This window comes from Heterodontus francisci, chromosome 6 (genome assembly GCF_036365525.1).
Source record: "Heterodontus francisci isolate sHetFra1 chromosome 6, sHetFra1.hap1, whole genome shotgun sequence".
NCBI classification, from domain to species: Eukaryota; Metazoa; Chordata; class Chondrichthyes; order Heterodontiformes; family Heterodontidae; genus Heterodontus; species Heterodontus francisci.
Window position 1 is genome coordinate 47,774,868 of NC_090376.1, and position 18,687 is coordinate 47,793,554.

The 18,687-nt window shown below is 40.3% G+C and overlaps 1 protein-coding gene across 15 annotated transcripts in view; it reads left to right on the forward strand.

The window, feature by feature from the left end:
• Positions 1-18,687, forward strand: part of LOC137371289 (spermatogenesis-associated protein 13-like) — a 413,876-nt gene that overhangs the window by 311,929 nt on the left and 83,260 nt on the right. For 11 of the 15 annotated variants that reach the window (XM_068033612.1, XM_068033611.1, XM_068033615.1 and 8 more), the window contains 2 exons: positions 7,618-7,992; positions 12,157-12,301. In XM_068033612.1, coding sequence (XP_067889713.1) covers positions 7,618-7,992; positions 12,157-12,301 — 520 coding nt within the window. Of the gene's footprint in view, positions 1-2,964; positions 3,035-7,617; positions 7,993-12,156; positions 12,302-18,687 lie in introns of those variants that run through there. The other 4 variants (XM_068033620.1, XM_068033626.1, XM_068033614.1 and 1 more) reach the window with 3 other exon arrangements.

Sequence of the window (18,687 nt, forward strand, 5' to 3'; positions counted from 1 at the left end):
TATTATTAAACAATATAACTTGGAGTTGGTACGGTGGCACAGTGTGTTGGGAGGTTCAAAGTGCTTGCCCACAAAATAGCAGCTTTTTTGGCCTGCAGTTTTCTACTTCTATGCTCTTGCACTTGATTGTATTGTCAGGAGGGTGTTCGTGGAATGCAAGCAGCTCATGAAGGGAGTGAAAATGAGGAGGAGAGTTGTTTTCAGTGACTCAGAGCTACTCTTGGCCTGAAAGAATGATGCCTCCGCAGCCTGACCAACAGTGCAGACAAATGGAAAAAAGTGGAACATTTTTTTAAACAAAGAATTGCCAGAAATGTTAATCACATGGTTTGGTAGGTCTCATTGCAATGGTTTCAGCCTTAACTGCCATTCAAACTCTACTGCTGTTAATAAAGTGATTTTTTTTCATCTCTCAAGTGTTGATGGACCAGTGTTTTGTAAAGAGGTAGATAAGTAAATATTGATGCATGCTAATGCACTAACCCTCATTTGTGTTATCCTATACTGAGCAGCAATTGTAGAGCGTTTTGGAACTCTGCTTTGTCCCATTAAAGTAGGACAAAGAGAACAAGAGACATCGTTTTGACTCCCAATTTTAACTTGTACTCCTCCAGTCCAGAAGACGGTCTTCTGTGCTGCAGCAGGTTTCAACAGATGCTGGCTGCCCTCTGGTATCATGCCACAAGTGCTTGTATTATTCATGAAGCAACCTTTAACAGTGTCGACAAGATGCTTGACTGTGGAAGCCTTGTAGCTGAGAGCCAACCACCCTTACCCAACCTATGTCCATATGCACGTGCCAGCAGGAGGCAGTGATTTAGCAGTTGGGACCTGATTTTGTTTTTTTTTTTTGCGTGTTTTTTTTCTCTCTGCCCTTGTCCTTGCCCAGGAATCCTAAGGCCAACTGTGTTGTTCCCTTTGGCACCCAAGTTGAGGTTAACTAGTTGAGAACGCATGGAAGGTCGCAAAACTGATCCTAATTTATATGTTGGGATGTATTCCTGGAGGCTTAGTCACTTAACATTTGATCATGTGACCACCTCAGCACCATACATTCAACGATCAATATGTTATTTTAAAAAAAACTTTACAGGGTTCACGCCACCTGCGAACAAACCCTACATCCTGTCATTTCACTTTTCTGTGAATGCTAACAGAAGTAAATGTGTGTTCTGTTGATCTTTTGTCGCATTTTTGCAATTTTTTGTGCAGTATTAGAGGAAGTAACTATCTCAGGAATTCCTTCACCACTAACTTTCCTTGTGCCTCAGTTCTGTCTCCCTAAGCGTTTCTTGTACAATTAAGTACCTCTGCATAAAACATAACAGAATTTTTAAGACTCTTGGAAAGGATCATTATGTAGGAATATAACACATTGTGTATTACATTGTTGCAAGGCATGTTATAAAGCGACTGCACTGCACTAAATGCCACAACTAATCACAGGCCATGTTGAATACAAACTGAATAATGACACGCTATCCCTGACAAACAAAGAGCAATTGAACTGGGCTTCAGAAATACCATTATAGCCCATAATCTAAGAGAACAGCACTGCACAACAGAGCCGGCCAGGCTGGACTGCTATTAATGCACATTGTATGTGTAAGTCGTTTCTCCACAAAATTAAAGCTGTACCATCTGCCAACAGATCAATGATAAAGAATAGAAAATGAGGAATTAAGAATTGAAAATAGAGCTTCTTGAGAGGCATAGAGTAGATAGCCAGAGACTTTTTCCCAGGGTGGAAAGGGCTATAACCAGGGGGAATAATTTTAAGGTGATTGGAGGAAGGTTTCGGGGAGATGTCAGAGGTAGGTTCTTTACCCAGAGAGTGGTGGGTGCGTGGAATGCACTGCCAGCGGTGGTAGTAGAAGCAGATACATTAGGGGCATTTAAGCGACTCTTGGATAGGTACATGGATGATAGTAGAATGAAGGGTATGTAGTTAGTTTGATCATAGAGTAGGTTAAAGGTTCAGCACAACATTGTGGGCCGAAGGGCCTGTACTGTGCTATGTTCTATGATGCAGCAAGGCATTGTCCCACAATGCCAGCTGTCTTCTTATTTCCTACTGCAAAGGGTTTATCTGCTTGAATTAGGCTTGGGGGTTGTCTGAGCAGTTATTGTTGGATTTTGGATTTATCTACCAAGTGCAGCTCTGGAGGAGTACAGGCGCGTACAGGCAATAGTACTTTGCTCTCTTCATGCCCAGTAGATTGATCCTCCATTCTGGGAGACACCTGGCCAATCTTACCTAGCCCACTAACTGGTATATCTACTGACTCAGCCATTGCAAAACTCAAAATTTTTTAAAGTTCATAATATAACATGGGTCAGCATTAAATGCAATTGACCAGATTTCTCTTTGAGCTGTGGCAGTGATGCAAGACACAGTGTAGCTTATGACCTTCTGTCAGTTCCATTTCTCAGCTGTGACTAGCTGTAGAAGTGCTGGACAGAAAAAAAAATCCATATCATTCTCTTGTACATCTTGCTTGTTCAGCATATTAATAAGTGAAGATTTAGATGTTGATCTCAGTGAAGGAGTGTGTGGCTTGGAGACTTGAAATTTAGAGAGAGTTGACACAAAGTTCAATAAAGTCTTATAGCCACCATTACATTAGAGAATAATTCATGAAGTTGTGTCACAGACTAGCAGGATGCTGTGTATCTTTATCTCCAATACAAAACCTTGCACCAATTGCAAGTGGTATGCTGCTGCAAATCTTTAAGTTTTAAATTTGTATTTTGATGTGTGGTGCATAGAGGCTCTTGCATTGTGTTATCAGTGTACTGTAGCTATCTGACTTTGAAGCTCTTGAACAGTGTAGAGGTAAAAGTACAGTCATGGGATTAGCAACATGAGTCATAACCTTCAGACCTTGCTCAGTGTAGCTGAGGATTGCCAGACGGGCTGTATTTTGATACAGAGAAAGGAAAATAAAGGATCAGGTGGATGGCCACTGTTAATAAATACTGTGTGACATTTCAGTGCATGTGCTGGGCACCAATAACTTTGTCTGATCATGAGGTAAGCAGTACAGTAAACAAGGTTCGTTTTTGTGTTTTAAATAGCCGTGTTTTTTTTGCTACATCCTCTGCAGTGACTAGTTACTAACTGCATTTAAAAGAAGTGACTTTATTTAAAACGGTACAAAAGATTTTTTTTAAAGTATTAAAATAAAACATTTTCCTCCTCAGCTTCAGCAAATGTTCACAGTTAAAGCTGTTGAAGAGGCTTCTAATGTAATGGCTGAGATTTATTTACTGCTTAAGTTAGGCATTTAACAAGTAACTATCTTTTTTTAAACTGTACGTAACTCTACTATCATGATTATGTAAAAACCTCATTAAAGCAGAGGTTTTTGCCTCTGAGCCACACAGATGCTGTAAACCCCAGATTCAATAACTGCTCTTCTGAGTCAGCTAATCTCAGCTGGCAGAGTGATAGGGGGCTACAGTTAGTTCCAACTCAATCTGTTTAGGGCATTGAAAATCCAAGAGGTTTCCCACCCCTAATCGCTGTCTAGCAACTCTTGCTGGAGGTATATGTGTAGCTCCAGGATCTTGTTTTGTTGGATATCCTGCTAACATCCAATGTCAGTACTCACAAACGAATAATTAGGTGATGGAAAGTGTGGAAATGTCCAACTGAGGACATCCAAGCCTTCGGGAGAGGAGAGAAAATTGGGCAGGGGGTGGGGGCGAGGTCAGAGTTGGCAAAAGAAAACAAAGATGAAAGTTATTTGGACTCCTTGGCACTACTGCTGAATTCAAATGTGAGAGTGTTTTATCTTCCTTTATATTTATATTCCTGGGATAAGAGGGTTGTCCTATGAGGAGAGATTGAATAAACTAGGTCTATATTTCCTAGAATTTAGAAGAATGAGAGGTGATCTAATTGAAAAACACACAATTCTCAAGGGGTTTGACAGGGTAGATGCTGGGAGGATGTTTCCACTGGCTGTGAAGTCAAAAACTAAGAGTCAGTCTCAATAAGGGGGTCAGCCATTTAGGACTGAGATGAGGAGAAATTCCTTCACTCAAAGGATTGTGGATCTTTGGAATTCTCTACCCCAGAGATATGTGGATTTTTTTTTTATTCTTTCATGGGATGTGAGCATTGCTGGCAAGGCCAGCATTTGTTGCCCATCCCGAATTACCGTTGAGAAGGTGGTGGTGAGCTGCCTTCTTGAACCACTGCAGTCTATCTGGTGCGGGTATGCCAATAGTGCTGTTAGGGAGGTAAAAATAGCACCAGGAGATCTTCTACACAAACCCTGAGAGAGCAGGCAGGGCCTCAGTTTAACATCTCATCTAAGAGACAGCACCTCTGACAGTATTGCACTCCCTCAGTACTACACTGGGGTGTGTTATGACCAAGGCGGGAGGAGTGTGCCATCTTTTCTAGTTCCACTTCTCCACAGGTCACAACATATGTGTGATGGAATACTCTCCACTTGCCTGGATGACTGCAGCTCCAACAACACTCAAGAAGCTCGACACTATCCAGGACAAAGCAGCCCGCTTGATTGGCACCCCATCTACAAACATTCACTCCCTCCACCACCGATACACAGTAGCAGCAGTGTGTACCATCTACAAGATGCACTGCAGCAACACACCAAGGCTCCTTAGACAGCACCTTCCAAACCCGCGACCTCTACCAACTAGAAGGACAAGGGCAGCAAATGCATGGGAACACCGCCACCTGCAAGTTCCCCTCCAAGTCATACACCATCCTGACTTAGAACTATATCGCCGTTCCTTCACTGTCACTGGGTCAAAATCCTGGAACTCCCTTCCTAACAGCACTGTGGGTGTACCTACCCCACATGGACTGCAGCGTTTCAAGAAGGCAGCTCACCACCTCCTTCTCAAGGGCAATTAGGGATGGGCAGACGCCCACATCCCATGAATGAATAAAAAAAAATATATATTTTAAATGTTTACCCAGATACCAATACGGTCAATCATATACTCTTTATCCCAAAATAAAATATATCAACCAGATTTCTTTAATAAACAACAGATTATCAGTTTATTATAAAACAAGATTTATGCAGTAATGAAGCAAAGCACTAACACACAGATTGAAATATGAAAATTCATTTTTTAAATACCCCCCACACACACACTCGCTCACACATGCACACATATAAAGAAATTCTCTCTGCAGACATCTTTTACAAAAAAAGACTAAAAAAAAAGGAATACTTTGGCCAAATACTTGCTAATTCTTGAAGAAAAAAAGAGAAGAAATGGAATGATGTCAGTTGTCTCTTTTGGTCTGGCATCCGGGTATACAGAGATGGGTCACTGGGATCCTTTCAAAAGCAGTTTGTTCTGAAGATGTCGAGAAATAGTCTGGTAGGCTTTCCAGGAGAAATGTGGCATCAGGGGTTTTAGATATCACACTCTGGATTCGCAGGGTTTTTTGTCAGAGGTAGAGAAAGAGAAGCTGACACAATGGATTTCTCGGGGTCTCTTGGAGAGGTGCAGGAAAGATGAGCAGGGGGTTTCTTTTCAGCAGGCTACAAAACCAACTGCTTTTCAACACTCACCCCATCCCAACTGAACCAAAACAATATCTTAAAGCGAAAACACCTCCTGACCCTCATAAATCTGGACATGTCACTTCTCTGTAACATCTCCCCCCAAGTCACCAAAGTTTCTGTTGTTTATTGAGCTTAAGGCATGTGATATCCAGTAAAGGTTGTTTTCAAACAGGACCTCTCCATATCCTTTCAGTGAACTTTCAGTAACAAAACAAAGTCCAGCATCTATGAAATTTTCAGTCTTCCGAAATGAATCCATTTCCACACGTTAAATGAGTCCTCAGACAATGGAAGCACTTTCATAACAGCCAAGATTTTTGTACTCAAGCCCTGGAGTAGGACTTGAGTCCGCAACCTTCTGACTCAGAGGCAAGTGTGCTACCAACTGAGCCACAGCTGACCGTGGTTGTTCAGATTCAAAACAGAGATTGATAGATCGATATGGGGATAGCGTGAGAAGGTTGATTTGAGGTAGAAGATCAGCCATGATCTTATTGAATGGAGGAGCAGGCTCGAAGGGGCATGTGGCCTACTCCTCCTATTTCTTGCGTTCTTATGTTCTGCAATTGGATAGGGTTGTTAGCAACATGCACTGCAGTATTTGTTTTCCTTTTTGGAATTCTGTAGATACAAGATGAAAAAATGTATTTTAAAATAACCACCTAATTGTTTTTAGATCTTGTTTCCTTCCGTTTCATTTTTGAAATGTTATTAATGCTACCTTTTTTTTTTGGAGACCCACCTTTAAAGCTGTCCTCCAATGCTGTAGCTGCTCCTTTAACCAGTCATTTATAATGCAGGGAAATTTCTACTACAAATGGTAACTATTTCCATCCAGTAGTTGAATAATTTCCATAATGAGTCGTTGCTTTTTGGCAACCTTTTCCCCTATTTTTCCAAAGAATTTGTTCGTGCCGGAGGTATGATTTCATGGATGCCATTGAACCAATGGTACTCTGCCAGTGGCAATTATTCATGTATTAGCTTATACAATGTGCAGTGGCAACCTGTTTGACCATGGAGACATCACAGCTAAACAATTCAGCTACTTCAATCCTTCTCCAGAGATGCATTCAGCTGTCTAGCAAAACATGGACTCTTCCCATGGCGAGCTTTGCATTTATGGTATGATCATTGGAATGGGTTCTAACTTCCTTTTTCAGGTTTGCACTGCCTTTATTCAGTTTGCAGCCAACATCACCAGGTGTTATCAAATTTTATGTGAATATAAATGTGTTGTAAAATATCACTGAACAATTCACTTGTTCTCTAAAATCTATAAATCCACTTGAACGCATCTGAAATGTAAAAACGCCATGGTGTAGTTTTTTTAACTTGGTCGCACAACTTAAATCCGGCATCGCAGATTGACCACTTGTTAGAGAAACTGCCTGATTTTCATATCCATGGGCTGCTGATCATAATGCCAGCTTTGCACTTGTGCAATAAGTTGAAAATCTACCCTCAGATCAGGACTACGCATGGTGCTAAGAATCTGTTTAGTGCTTTGAAACAGGAAACTAATGTATAGGCCTACACTGGGATTTGAAGTAGTAACATTTATCTTAGTGCCTTATGTAGTTCATTGTGATGCCAAGGTGTACATTGGTATTTATTTCCTTGCACCTGTACTCGCTGCCCCCACTGAGCACAAATAAGCATTCAGCATATACCTGTTAAATGCATCTATGAATGTGCAGTTGGCTTTGGTCAGCTTGCACCACATGTTCACAACACGGTTCAATTACCAGGCTTTAAAAGCTATTCAAAATCAACTGTACACTATCTGTGTACCTTTGAGACAATTTGGACTACAGGTGGTGAGTCCTGTGATTCTCATTTTCTAAGAACTGTAACTGTCTTGATCTTTTGTTTATAGGTAAGTGTCTGTCCTTACATATATCAGGAGTTGGACATTAAGATGTTTGTGCAACCAAAAAGAGATTTTTTTTATTATTGCTATTAATATGCTGATGTGTGGAAAACCTAGAGCTTGTAACTTTGGGAAGAAATAATGCTAATAAAGTTGATGACACTCAGTGTTCACATTTGAAAGGTTTCTTCTGAAGACCAGTGGAGAAAGCCATTACCTTCCCATGAAGAAGAAAAGACTGATGCACAAAAAGTTGGGCAAAGAAGATGGAATTCCTGGAAAGGCAGGCAACGACAACGGCCCCTTTCAGACTATGGTCAGTTTGCTAGTAGGAAATTTTCTATCCCGGAGAACGGTTTTCCTATTCAACCTGAAAACATTGACCTTACAGAAAATGAAGACACAACTGAGGCTTCTTGTGTTGACTCCCAGCCGCAGAAATGTGCCAGTGTTCAGCTCCATAGAAACCGCAAAAGGAGGCCGATCTCTGTAATTGGTGGAGTCAGCATCTACGGGAATAATCAGTCTGAAGAAATAGAGGACCTTCTTACAATACAAGTAAGATGACTCTCTTTTGCTTCGTCTTCTGCCCCAAAATCTAACTTTTCTTCTTTGCCTGCCTGCTCTTCATCTTTGGCTGAAAACTTTGCTTCAGTTCTTCAAGAAGCTCTAGAAAGGAATGTGGGCTATTTCCTGTCCTCCTTTGCTCTAATTCAGCCATTGGGGTATCTTGTCCTTTTAGTACATTATTGCCAATAATACCTTGCCTAAATATATGCTTTTCTGAGTTGCACTTGAATTTCTTGCAAATCTCTTGCATTTCATCTACTATGTTGCCAATGTTTCCACTTCAAAAATTAGTGAATCCGTGAATTTGATGATTAATGTGCTTAAAAATGATTATAGCAGATATAGATTTATTGTATTGTACTGTCTGGTGAACAGTTGTAGATCCATTTCAGATATTTTAAAGCTTAAGTCAAGTGAAAAGTTATTTGATATAATACCCTTAAGAAATATCCATAAAATATCCCCCTTTCGGTATTGATATCAGTCAGTAAAATGTTTTCACTATTATGATAAGAATAGCAGAAGAAGAATTGTTGGTTTCAAATTATTGCCAGTATGGTGAATGTTTGCATTGGTGAGAATTGGAACTTTCTTCAACGCCTTAAATATAGCCAGATTATTTCTACAGCAAAAACAAACCTCCATATGGTAAGCAGTTTTGATTTTTGAACAAAAAGTGCATTGTCCTAATGTAAAGTTGCAATTGGCACAAATGTACTTTCAGTAGTATGAAAGGGAAAAAGTTAGTGGTAGGAATATGTTATGGGCCACCACAAGACTAAATGGAGGTGGATGTAGTGTTGTCGGAGATCTTAAAAAAGATTAGTGCCAAGACCTCGCTTGTAATATTGGGGGATTTTTATCACCCTGCCATAACACTAGGATTTATTGTGGGGACCATCTGGATTTTGAGAGGATGAAATGCTGTAAACAAGGGAACAAACAGTCAAAAAGCCTTCTATTCATAATGTTGGTAAAAAGATTGATATGAATACTTATACTCTCACTTTTTGTTAAAATTATTAATGGAAGGAATTTCAGCCAGTTAATAAAGAGGAGCCATGACTGATTTTTCTTTATCCCACCCTAATCATTAAAGCCAATTCTGGTACCATAACTACTATAGAATCGTAGAGCCAGAAGGAGGCCATTTGGCCCATCGTGCTTGTGCCATCTCTTGAAAGAGCTGCCCAATTTAGTCCCACACCCCTACTTTTCCCCCCACATTCCTGAAAATTAGCCCTCTTCAAGTGCAAGTCCGATGCCTTTTGGAAGTTATTATGGAATCTGATTCCACCACCCTTTCAAGTAGTGCATTCTAGATCTTAACAACCCTCTGTGTGAAAAATGTCTCTTGGTTAAAACTTAGTCAAGGGGAAACTAAGATCACGAAGCACCTAGTTGATTAAATCTTCGCGCTTGTCCATAAAGCTGTTTTCCACACAGAGTGAATTTCAACAGTAAGTCATACGGGGAGCTGTCAAATCTTAAATCTTAATACATTGCATTGGTTTATGACAGCTGTAACAAATCACGTGGCTCTGTGGAGTTCAGCACAGAGAAGTTAATGGACTAAAATAACGAATCATGATTTAAAAATTGACTTCAAGAGAAACCTATTGGCCTAGTAGGTAAATGCCATGTCCTATGAGGAACTGAGCCATACTGTGGTCAGCTTTTCTCCATGTTTTGTGCTGAGTTAACAGATCTCAGCTAGAATTGTTGGGAAGGATAATAAAATTGGCCTCAAGACCCAAGGCTAGCAAGGAGAAAACTCACCCAAAAATTCCAGTCCAATCACTATACTGTCAACCCTGTTTGAAGATGCATGTGTGTGGACATCAGATGACCAGATTTAGATGTGTGGATGTTATGGTATAAAGACCTGTTAATATTTACTGTGTAGGTTCAAATATGATGAATGGAAGCTTGGGAAATGTACTGGGAGGCAGCTGCCATCCGTAGAGCTATATCCCAGCATGAATTGGAACCACAAGGCAGAGGGAAGAGGACTGATGCAATAAAATGACAAATAAGTTCTTATGGTTGAGTTGGTAAATTAAATATCTGATGTGTTTCTGAGCCTTCTAGATCAGAAGCTCTGAAAGTTGGTTTCCTTTCTAAGCTGAGTTAGTTGAGCTGTTGTAGTTAGCTTCCGAATCCTTAGGTCAGAGGGGAAATGCATAAGCAGTGATTGAGCTCCTGGTTGCTATCTAGTGGTCCCTGCTGAAAAATGTATGAATATGGACCTGAATGTGATGCATTGCACAGTTGAATATCCTGTCTTAGCTCACAATAGAAAAATTGCCAATTCAGTGAAGTACTGGAGAGCAGCCAGTGTGTTTGAAGAATATACAGAGTCATTACCCTCAGGAGAGTCAGAGAGAATGTTGAGTGGTAAGAAGATTATTGAATTCCAGACCACACTGAATGAACAGAATAAATGTGCTTTATTAGTTTAATTTTTTATGTTCATCAATTTTTGTCTTCAGAGCCTTTTAAACACTATAGAACATTTAAAAAGTGCTGTGTTAACTTGCATTTTTTTTGTTCAGATGGCTAGCTAAAAGCTTTCAGACATCAATAATTGCATTTTCTATGTTGGAGGTTTACAGCTGGTCAATAAACTGTATGTGGACAGGATGCAACGTTTCAATCTACTTGGTTTCCAAGAAGTTGGAAGCTGAAGTAATTGGCAATGTGTGAGAACACTGCTGAGTAGATTTGGTTGTACTGTGTACCACAGTACTGTGTAGGCCATAGAATATACAGTAAAAAAAGAACATGGGAAGGATTTACTTGGAGATGAATTATTTGATTGCTGTCATAGTAGTTGTATGGATTTGGTGAAGAACCAGATGTTTTTCCTGATTGTTTAATACAGCTCCCAGTTCATATGGTCTTTTATGCAATTTATAGGCCATATGAAACACCTTTAAAGTAAATACATTCTAATTTCAGAACTAGGACGACATCATTGTATGACAGATTTCAGTTGCCTGTCTCTGTCAAAGGAAAATCCATATTATCTTGTCTAAATTTTATTACACTTGTATCATGGCAAAATAAAATTGGATTATATTTTGTCGCACAAACAGATATTGCCAGATTGCAATTCAGTTGTATTTTAAAAAAATTTTTGTGGTGTCTTTGTGATGTTCTGTGCACAAAGGAAGAAGAATGGCTTCTTGGGCCTAATAGCAATTCCTGCCGTTAAAATATCTAGTTTTAAGTACAATGACTTTAGAGAATGACCATTACTATCATAGTAATATCATAGTATCAATTATTACTATCATCATGCCATACTGTACTTTTACTAAAAGTAGAAGTGATCTCTCTAGGGAAAGTCTAGATATATTTGCTTATATTTCCGAGAAAGTGGTATCTACTAGATGGCTATTAATGGTATTTTCTGGTCCTCCATGTTTTTATGTTCTAAAAATTATTCCTAGTTACTCACATTTCATATGTGAAAAAAATTTAAGAATTAACATTAAGAGGAAATGACTTCATGACCTATATAGTGTTTATAGGGAGGCAATTTTATCCTCAGCAATGGTCTGAAATTTTGGTACTCTAACACAGAAGTGACCTAAAGTCAATTTAAAATGTGTTAACATGTTATTTACAGTGCAAGCTGCCACTTAATGATGTCAAACAGAAGAGCAAAATCAGTTGCTTGCGATCGTGTTTTACCCATTGAATGTTTATTTGCTCTTTGAGACAAGCTATGTTGGTGTGGGCACTAATGCAATGTTGGGAAATTTTCTTTTGTGGTTTGTGTTTTATTTCCCAGTATGCTTTCCTACTGTGTACCATATACAATTCTTAAGAAATATAAGTCTGATCCCCCTTCTAGGAAGACTAAGACAAATCCTAGATCAGATTTACGTTTTTGGTTCAATAAGAAATAATGTAAACCATGATAATCTTGAACTGATAAATAATGGACATTGAACTTGAAAGACTAAATTCAAACCAATTTCAAAATGGCATCGCTTATATTGGAAACTTAGCTGTAGTGATGTATACACTTAGAATTGATATCTTCAAAATTCCTATTAGTTAGCTGTTACCTAACTTCTAATGAATGGTATTGGGGTTTTTTTTTGTATCCAGAATGATGTATTTAATATTCTTTGTTTTCAGCCAGTTGCTAGGCCACCTGTTCCTTCACATCAGGTACCACCATACAAAGCAGTGTCTGCCAGACTTCGACCTTTCACTTTCTCCCAAAGCACACCCATTGGCTTAGATCGGGTTGGGCGTAGACGGCAATTGAGAACATCAAATAGTAAGTAATATGTATCTAAATCAAGTAGCATGTTGGAATCCTGACTGTAAGCATGCATTAAATGAAACTCCATCTGCAATATAGTATGTTAGATATAGAAGGAGTTAGATATAGCTCTTGGGACGAAAGGGATCAAAGGATATGGGGGGAAACAGGTTACTGAGTTGGTTGATCAGCCACGATCATAATGAATGGCAGAGCAGGATCGAAGGGCCGAATGGCCTACTCCTGCTCCTATTTTCTATGTTTTTATGTCTGTGAAAGTCATACTCAGCCTCTTCCCAAGGTCTTCACCATCATAGATGCCAAAATCCAGCTAATTTGGTTCACTTCATGCAACCTTACAAAAACAGCTGAGTATATTGGACACAGTGAAGGCTATGGGCTTTGACAACATCCTCGCTGTAGTGCTGAAGACTTGGATGCCAGAACTAATAGCCTCCTAGCCTAGTCTAGCTGTTTGGGTGCAGCTACCTAACAATATGGAAGGTTGTCCCGGTATGTCCTATCCACAAATAAACAAAATAAATGTAACACAATTGCCCCTTTATCAGCCTCCTTTGGATCAGCAGTAAAGGGATATTAAGTGATACCTGTTCACCATACTAAATTCAGGTTCCATCAGAATCACATTTCTCCAGGCCTCCTTGTAGCCTTGATCCAAATGATGATGTAACAACGGAACGCCAAATTACAGGTAAGAGTAGCCCCCAAGCCTGGGTATAACATCAAGTAGCCTAGCAAAAGTATTGTTGAGTGAGGTTGAAGGCAAATCCCCACAGTAGCTGCAGTCATACCTGACACAAAGGAAGTTGGTTATGCTTGGCGAAGGCCAATCATCACAGTGCTGGACATCCAGCTGTTTTATTAATGATATTTCCTGTGTTATAAAGGGTTGTTTACTGAAAGTCCCACATGGTTTAGCTCCATTTAAAAATATCTTCTGATAACAATGCAGCCCATGCTTGTCTACAGCAGAACATGAACAACATCCAGACTTGGGCTGAGATGGCAGCTACATTCAAGTCACTTAAGATCCCGGTAGTGTCCACATACAACAATGACAATCCCAATCACCATTGCTATGTGCCCTAATGTTAACATCTTGAGGGTCACCATTGAACTGAAGTTTAACTGGACCCAGCCATATCAACACCATGACTACAAGAGTGGGGCAGGAGGTGGCTACTGTGCAATTTGTGGTTTACCTCGAGGCCTCTCCACCATCTACAAGGCTCAAGTCAGGAATGTGGTGGAATAGCCGTCACTCGCCTAGAGGAGAGCAGCCACAGCAATATTCAACAAGCTGAACATCAAAGATGCTGCCCTGCCACTGGACTGAATATCTGGCCCTTCCATTTTTGGCACACTGTCTACAGAGTGTACCATCTACAGGATGTACTGTAGCCTATCAAGCTTACTTTGACAGCACCTCTCTAGACCATGACCTGCATCACTGAAGATCAGAGTAATAATGTATGGGGAACACAATCAACTCAAAATTATATCCCCATCCTGACTTCACAATACATCACGATGTTCCTTTATTGTTGCTGGGTCAAAATTCTAGAACTCCCTATCTAACACCATTGTGCGAACACCATCGCCACAAGGACTGAGGAACAAAAAAAAATGCACAAGTATACTTCGTTTGTACTCAATGATCTAGCAATATACCCTAAAATTCTATTGCTTTCCCTATAATTACTTGACACTGCTTGTGTCCTTTTAAGTAGTGTCCTGGGTGGCTTTCATGATCTGTTTTCCTGAATGGGTACCCTTCAATGATATAAATGTGCCTGGAGTTTCCTAACTTGAGTGGTAGGCGTGGGTGGGACAGAGGGTCTGAAATGGTCAGGGGAGAGCAGCTGCTAGTGCAAAACTACAATTGAAGCTTCTCAACTATAGGGGACTCCACTGTTGAAAGGTAACTCCAATGACAATTATAGAATTCATGTGATCTGATGTCATGTGGTCAGAACATATGTGATCAAACTTCCAGGAATGCCTCCAACAAGAATTGGCAACCCAACTCCACCAGTACATCAGGTACTGATGAGCTGCTAACAGTCCCCTCCCTACCCAACCTCCAGCACTTCAAACATTAGCAGCTGGAGCACAGCAAGAGAGGGAATCCCAGACAGGGATCTGCTAGACATTAGTTCTGCACCCCACTAATTTGACTGGGCTCTGCCAGGGGCTGTGGCCCTACAGCAGCCATCTGCTGTGTGCAGGTTGTTGTCAACATACAGATTTCAGTATCACAACATCCCTCCCTCGATGGAATAGGATTGTGGGATTGTAGGAAACCTGGTGAACAGGAAATTAACTAAAATCACATCATACTGGAAGAGCTCCAGACGTAGGCATGATCCCACAGGAGGGAGGAAAAATGGAATCCTGCAAAAGATACAGCCAATCCTGGAATGTCTGACTCTTCCAGTTTGAAAATAAGGTCACCTGCAAATAAAGAACTCCTATGTAATTCCTTAGGTGCCCCCTAATTTACAGGTTTCATTGTAATTGTCTGTAAAGAGCTTTGGGACATCCTGAGGTCATGAAAGGCACTATATGAATGCAAGTTCCGTCTTTCTTTTGCTTTCTCAAATATACTTTTAGCCCAAGTTCATCTCAAGGCTGAGCTGTTTCTAAGGTTGAAACTTCCGGTGAGGTTAAACTCTCTTGGTCTTTTAAACGCTACTCATTTCATTCTACTTGAGACTAACTTCTGACAAGCAAACTCAAGTTTATACTATGTTGACTTAAATACAAAAATACAAAGGCTGTTTTTTTTTCTGTAGCAGACATCAGAGACTATTAGTTATAGTACTTGTGGAGTCAATTAATACAATTACTGGCTCCAGTCAGTTCACAGGTAGGACAGTAAAGCTGAGAATTTCCTTAGGTCTGCTGCCATAACTTTGGTGGAAACGCTGGATAGATGTGTAAACAAAGGTTTCCAAAAATATTCCACTAAATTTACGGCGCTCAATCATGAGACCCCACGAGGAAATTCCTTGCATAAGGAAACAGCCTTAAAAAGTTCATACACAGTTGTCAGTGTAGAGCAGCTAAAATTAACATCATCATACGACAAAATAAATAAGTGTAAAGGAAATGTGTGAATGAAGATGAAAAAATGAATCTCTACTACTATAATCAGATCTTATAATATTAACCAGATGGATGGATGGCCAATCAGATCCAAATAGATTTACATGATCTCAGGATATGGCTTTAGTTAGTGCATTGGTGACATCATATTCCCAGAATACTGCAAATGACTGAATATCCTCTTCAGTTTTAATTTTAAAAGAAAACTAGGCTTTTTGAAAAAGAAAAATCCATTCCTTATCGTAGTACATTTGTCAGGAGCAAGTTCTTTTGAGTGATGCAGTGAATGTTTCTCAACAAAGCACAGAATATAGCTGAACTAGCCTGGAGCAAAAGCCTTCTATTGGAAGATCATTTTAATCCTGGTGGGGTGTACTTGGGTTTGTAACGTGGCACTGTACATGTTAGCTTTGAACTTTGACAGGAGATAAAATGCATAGCCTGTATTAAACCTAATTTAATCATAGAATCCTGGAATGGTTACAGCACAGAAGGAAGCCATTTGGCCTGTCAAGTCCATGCCAATTCACTGGAAGAGTGATTCAGCTAGTCCCACTTCCCTGCCCTTTTACCTGTGTCATGCTAAGAATGAGGCACATTAATTTTGTCATGAACATTGATTTTAAACTGTTACTGGAGTGAAGAAAGGACTTGTTAAACAGATCAGCCATGGCTGGAAAAGGTATTTGCATATTAACAGGTGGTGATTGGAAGGACAAAGGACCAGTCCCTGGCGCATTCAACCCACAATGGACCTTGATCACCAGGTATTGTGTGTTGGAGGAGCATGCCACAGCCTGCTAAGGTGATACAATCCAAGATGTGATCAGACTATTTCGTCACATGACTAACCTGCTTGGCAACCTGGGTTTTTCTGAATTGTACAGTTTGAACTCAAAGACTGTTTACTCCTGGATTGAGAAGATCTCTCCTGTCTGCTCCCATCTCTTTCTCACAAGCCTCTGAATCTACTGAAGACAGATGAACCCCAACAGTGAAAAGTCTCCTACAGCGAACAAGGTTTAAAAAGAACACTGGGCCCCAACGAAAAGCAAGATTGACCTACAATCAAGGACTCTGCAGTGAGCTCGATGAACGGTAACAACAATTCTTCAGAAATTGCCTCAAACCTTCCCACTTTATTTTTCTTCTCTTTTCTTCTCTATTTGCATGTGTGTGTCGCGTATGCATGCTAGCATGGGTGCATCGTGTATCCGTAGGCGTCAACTGAATTAGAGTTTAAGTTTCATAAATTTCAACTTTTCTTTAAATCTAAGAAAGCTTGTTTGTGCTGGTTTCTTTGCCTTATAGTTGGAAAGCGGCAGACAAGGATTCACCAAGGGGGAGCTAAAACACGGTGTGTTTAGAATTAAACCCTGTTACGGTAAGACCAGATGAAGGCTGAAAGGGAACCCTAGACCTCTTTCGCACCTGGTCGTAATACCTGTAAACCTGCACATTTTAATACCTTCAAGTGCTTATCGAATCCCTTTTGAAAGCCACAATTGAATGCGCCTCCACCACCCGCTCTCGCAGTGCATTTCAGATCCTAACCATTTGCTGTGTTTTAAAAAAAAAGTATTCTCATGTTGCCTTTGGTTCTTTTGCCAGTGGCCTTAAATCTGTATCCTCTGGTTGTTGACTCTACGCCAAAGGGAACAGTTTCTTTCTTTCTACTCTGTCTAGACCCCTTATGATTTTGTACACCTCTATCAAATCTCCTCATCCTTCTCTTCTCTAAGGAGAACAACTGCAGCTTCTCCTACCTTTCCTCATCCCTGCAACTTTTCTCTTAAGTCTTTTCTTCTCCACTGTCTCTAAAGCCTCCATATCCTCCTTAAATTGCAGTGCCCAGAAAAGGACGCAATGCTCCAGTCAAGGTTGAACCAGTGGTTTTATAAAGGTTCATTATAACCTCCTTGCTTTTGTACTCTATACCTCAATTTTTAAAGCCCAGGATCCAGTATGCCTTTTTAACTACTTTCTCAACCTACCCTGCCACCTTCAATGATTTGTGCACATATAGTCCCAGGTGTTTCTGTTCCTGAACCCCTTCAGAATTGTACTCTTTAGTTTTTATTCCTCTCCTTGTTCTTCCTACCAAAATGTATCACTTCACATTTCTCTGCATTAAATTTCATCTGCCATGTGCCTGCCCATTCTGCCAGCTTATGTCCTCTTGAAGGCTATCACTATGCTCCTCACAGTTCACAATAATTCCAAGTTTTGTGTCATCTGCAAATTTTGAAATTGTACCCTGTACACCCAAGTCTAGGTCATTAATATATATCAAGAAAAGCAGTGGTATCAGCCCCTGGGGAACCCCACTGTATATCTTCCTGCAGTCTGAAAAACAACTGTTTATCACTACTCTGTTTCCTGTAATTCACTCAGCTTCATATCATGGGCTCCAGATTTGCTGACAAGCATATTATATGGCACTTTACCACAATCAGTACCTCTGCAATTTCCGCCCTTGCTTCCCTCAGCATCCTCGGATGGATCCAATCCAGTCCTGGTGATTTATCAACTTTAGACACAGCCAGCCTTTCTAGTACCACCTCTATCAATTTTTAGCCCATCCAGTATCTCAATTACTGCCCCCCCCCCCCCCCCCCTCGTTATGACTTTGACAACATCCTCTTCCTTGATAAAGACAGATGCAAAGTACTCATTTAATATCTCAGCCATGCCCTCTGCCTCCCCTTTTAGATCCCTAATCAACCCCTCCCCTCCTTTTGCTGCCTTTTTACTATTTATATGTCTATAGAAGACTTTTGGATTCCCCTTTGTTAGTTGCCTGTCTCATCTCATATTCTCTCTTTGCTCTTTGCCTCTCTGATTTCCTTTTCACTTCCCCTCTGAACTTTCTAGAGTCAGCCTAGTTCTCACTTGTATTATCAACCTGACATCTGCCATCTGTCTCCTTTTTCTGCTTCATTTTACTCTCTATCCCTTTCATCAACTGGGGAGCTCTGGATTTGATGCTCTACCTTTCCCCTTGGTGGAAATGTATCTCAACTGTACTCAAACCATCTCCTATTTAAAGGCAGCGTACAGTTTTGCCTGCCAATCTTTTATTCCAATTTACCCAGGACTGGTCTGTTCTCACCCCACTGCAATTGGTCCTCCTGCAATTAAGTATTTTTATTCTAGTTTGCTCCTTGTCTTTTTCCGTAGCTAATCTAAACCTTATGATTCAATCATCACTGTTTCTGAAATGTTCCCCGACTGACACTTGATCTACTTGATCCACCTCACAGTGGCGCAGT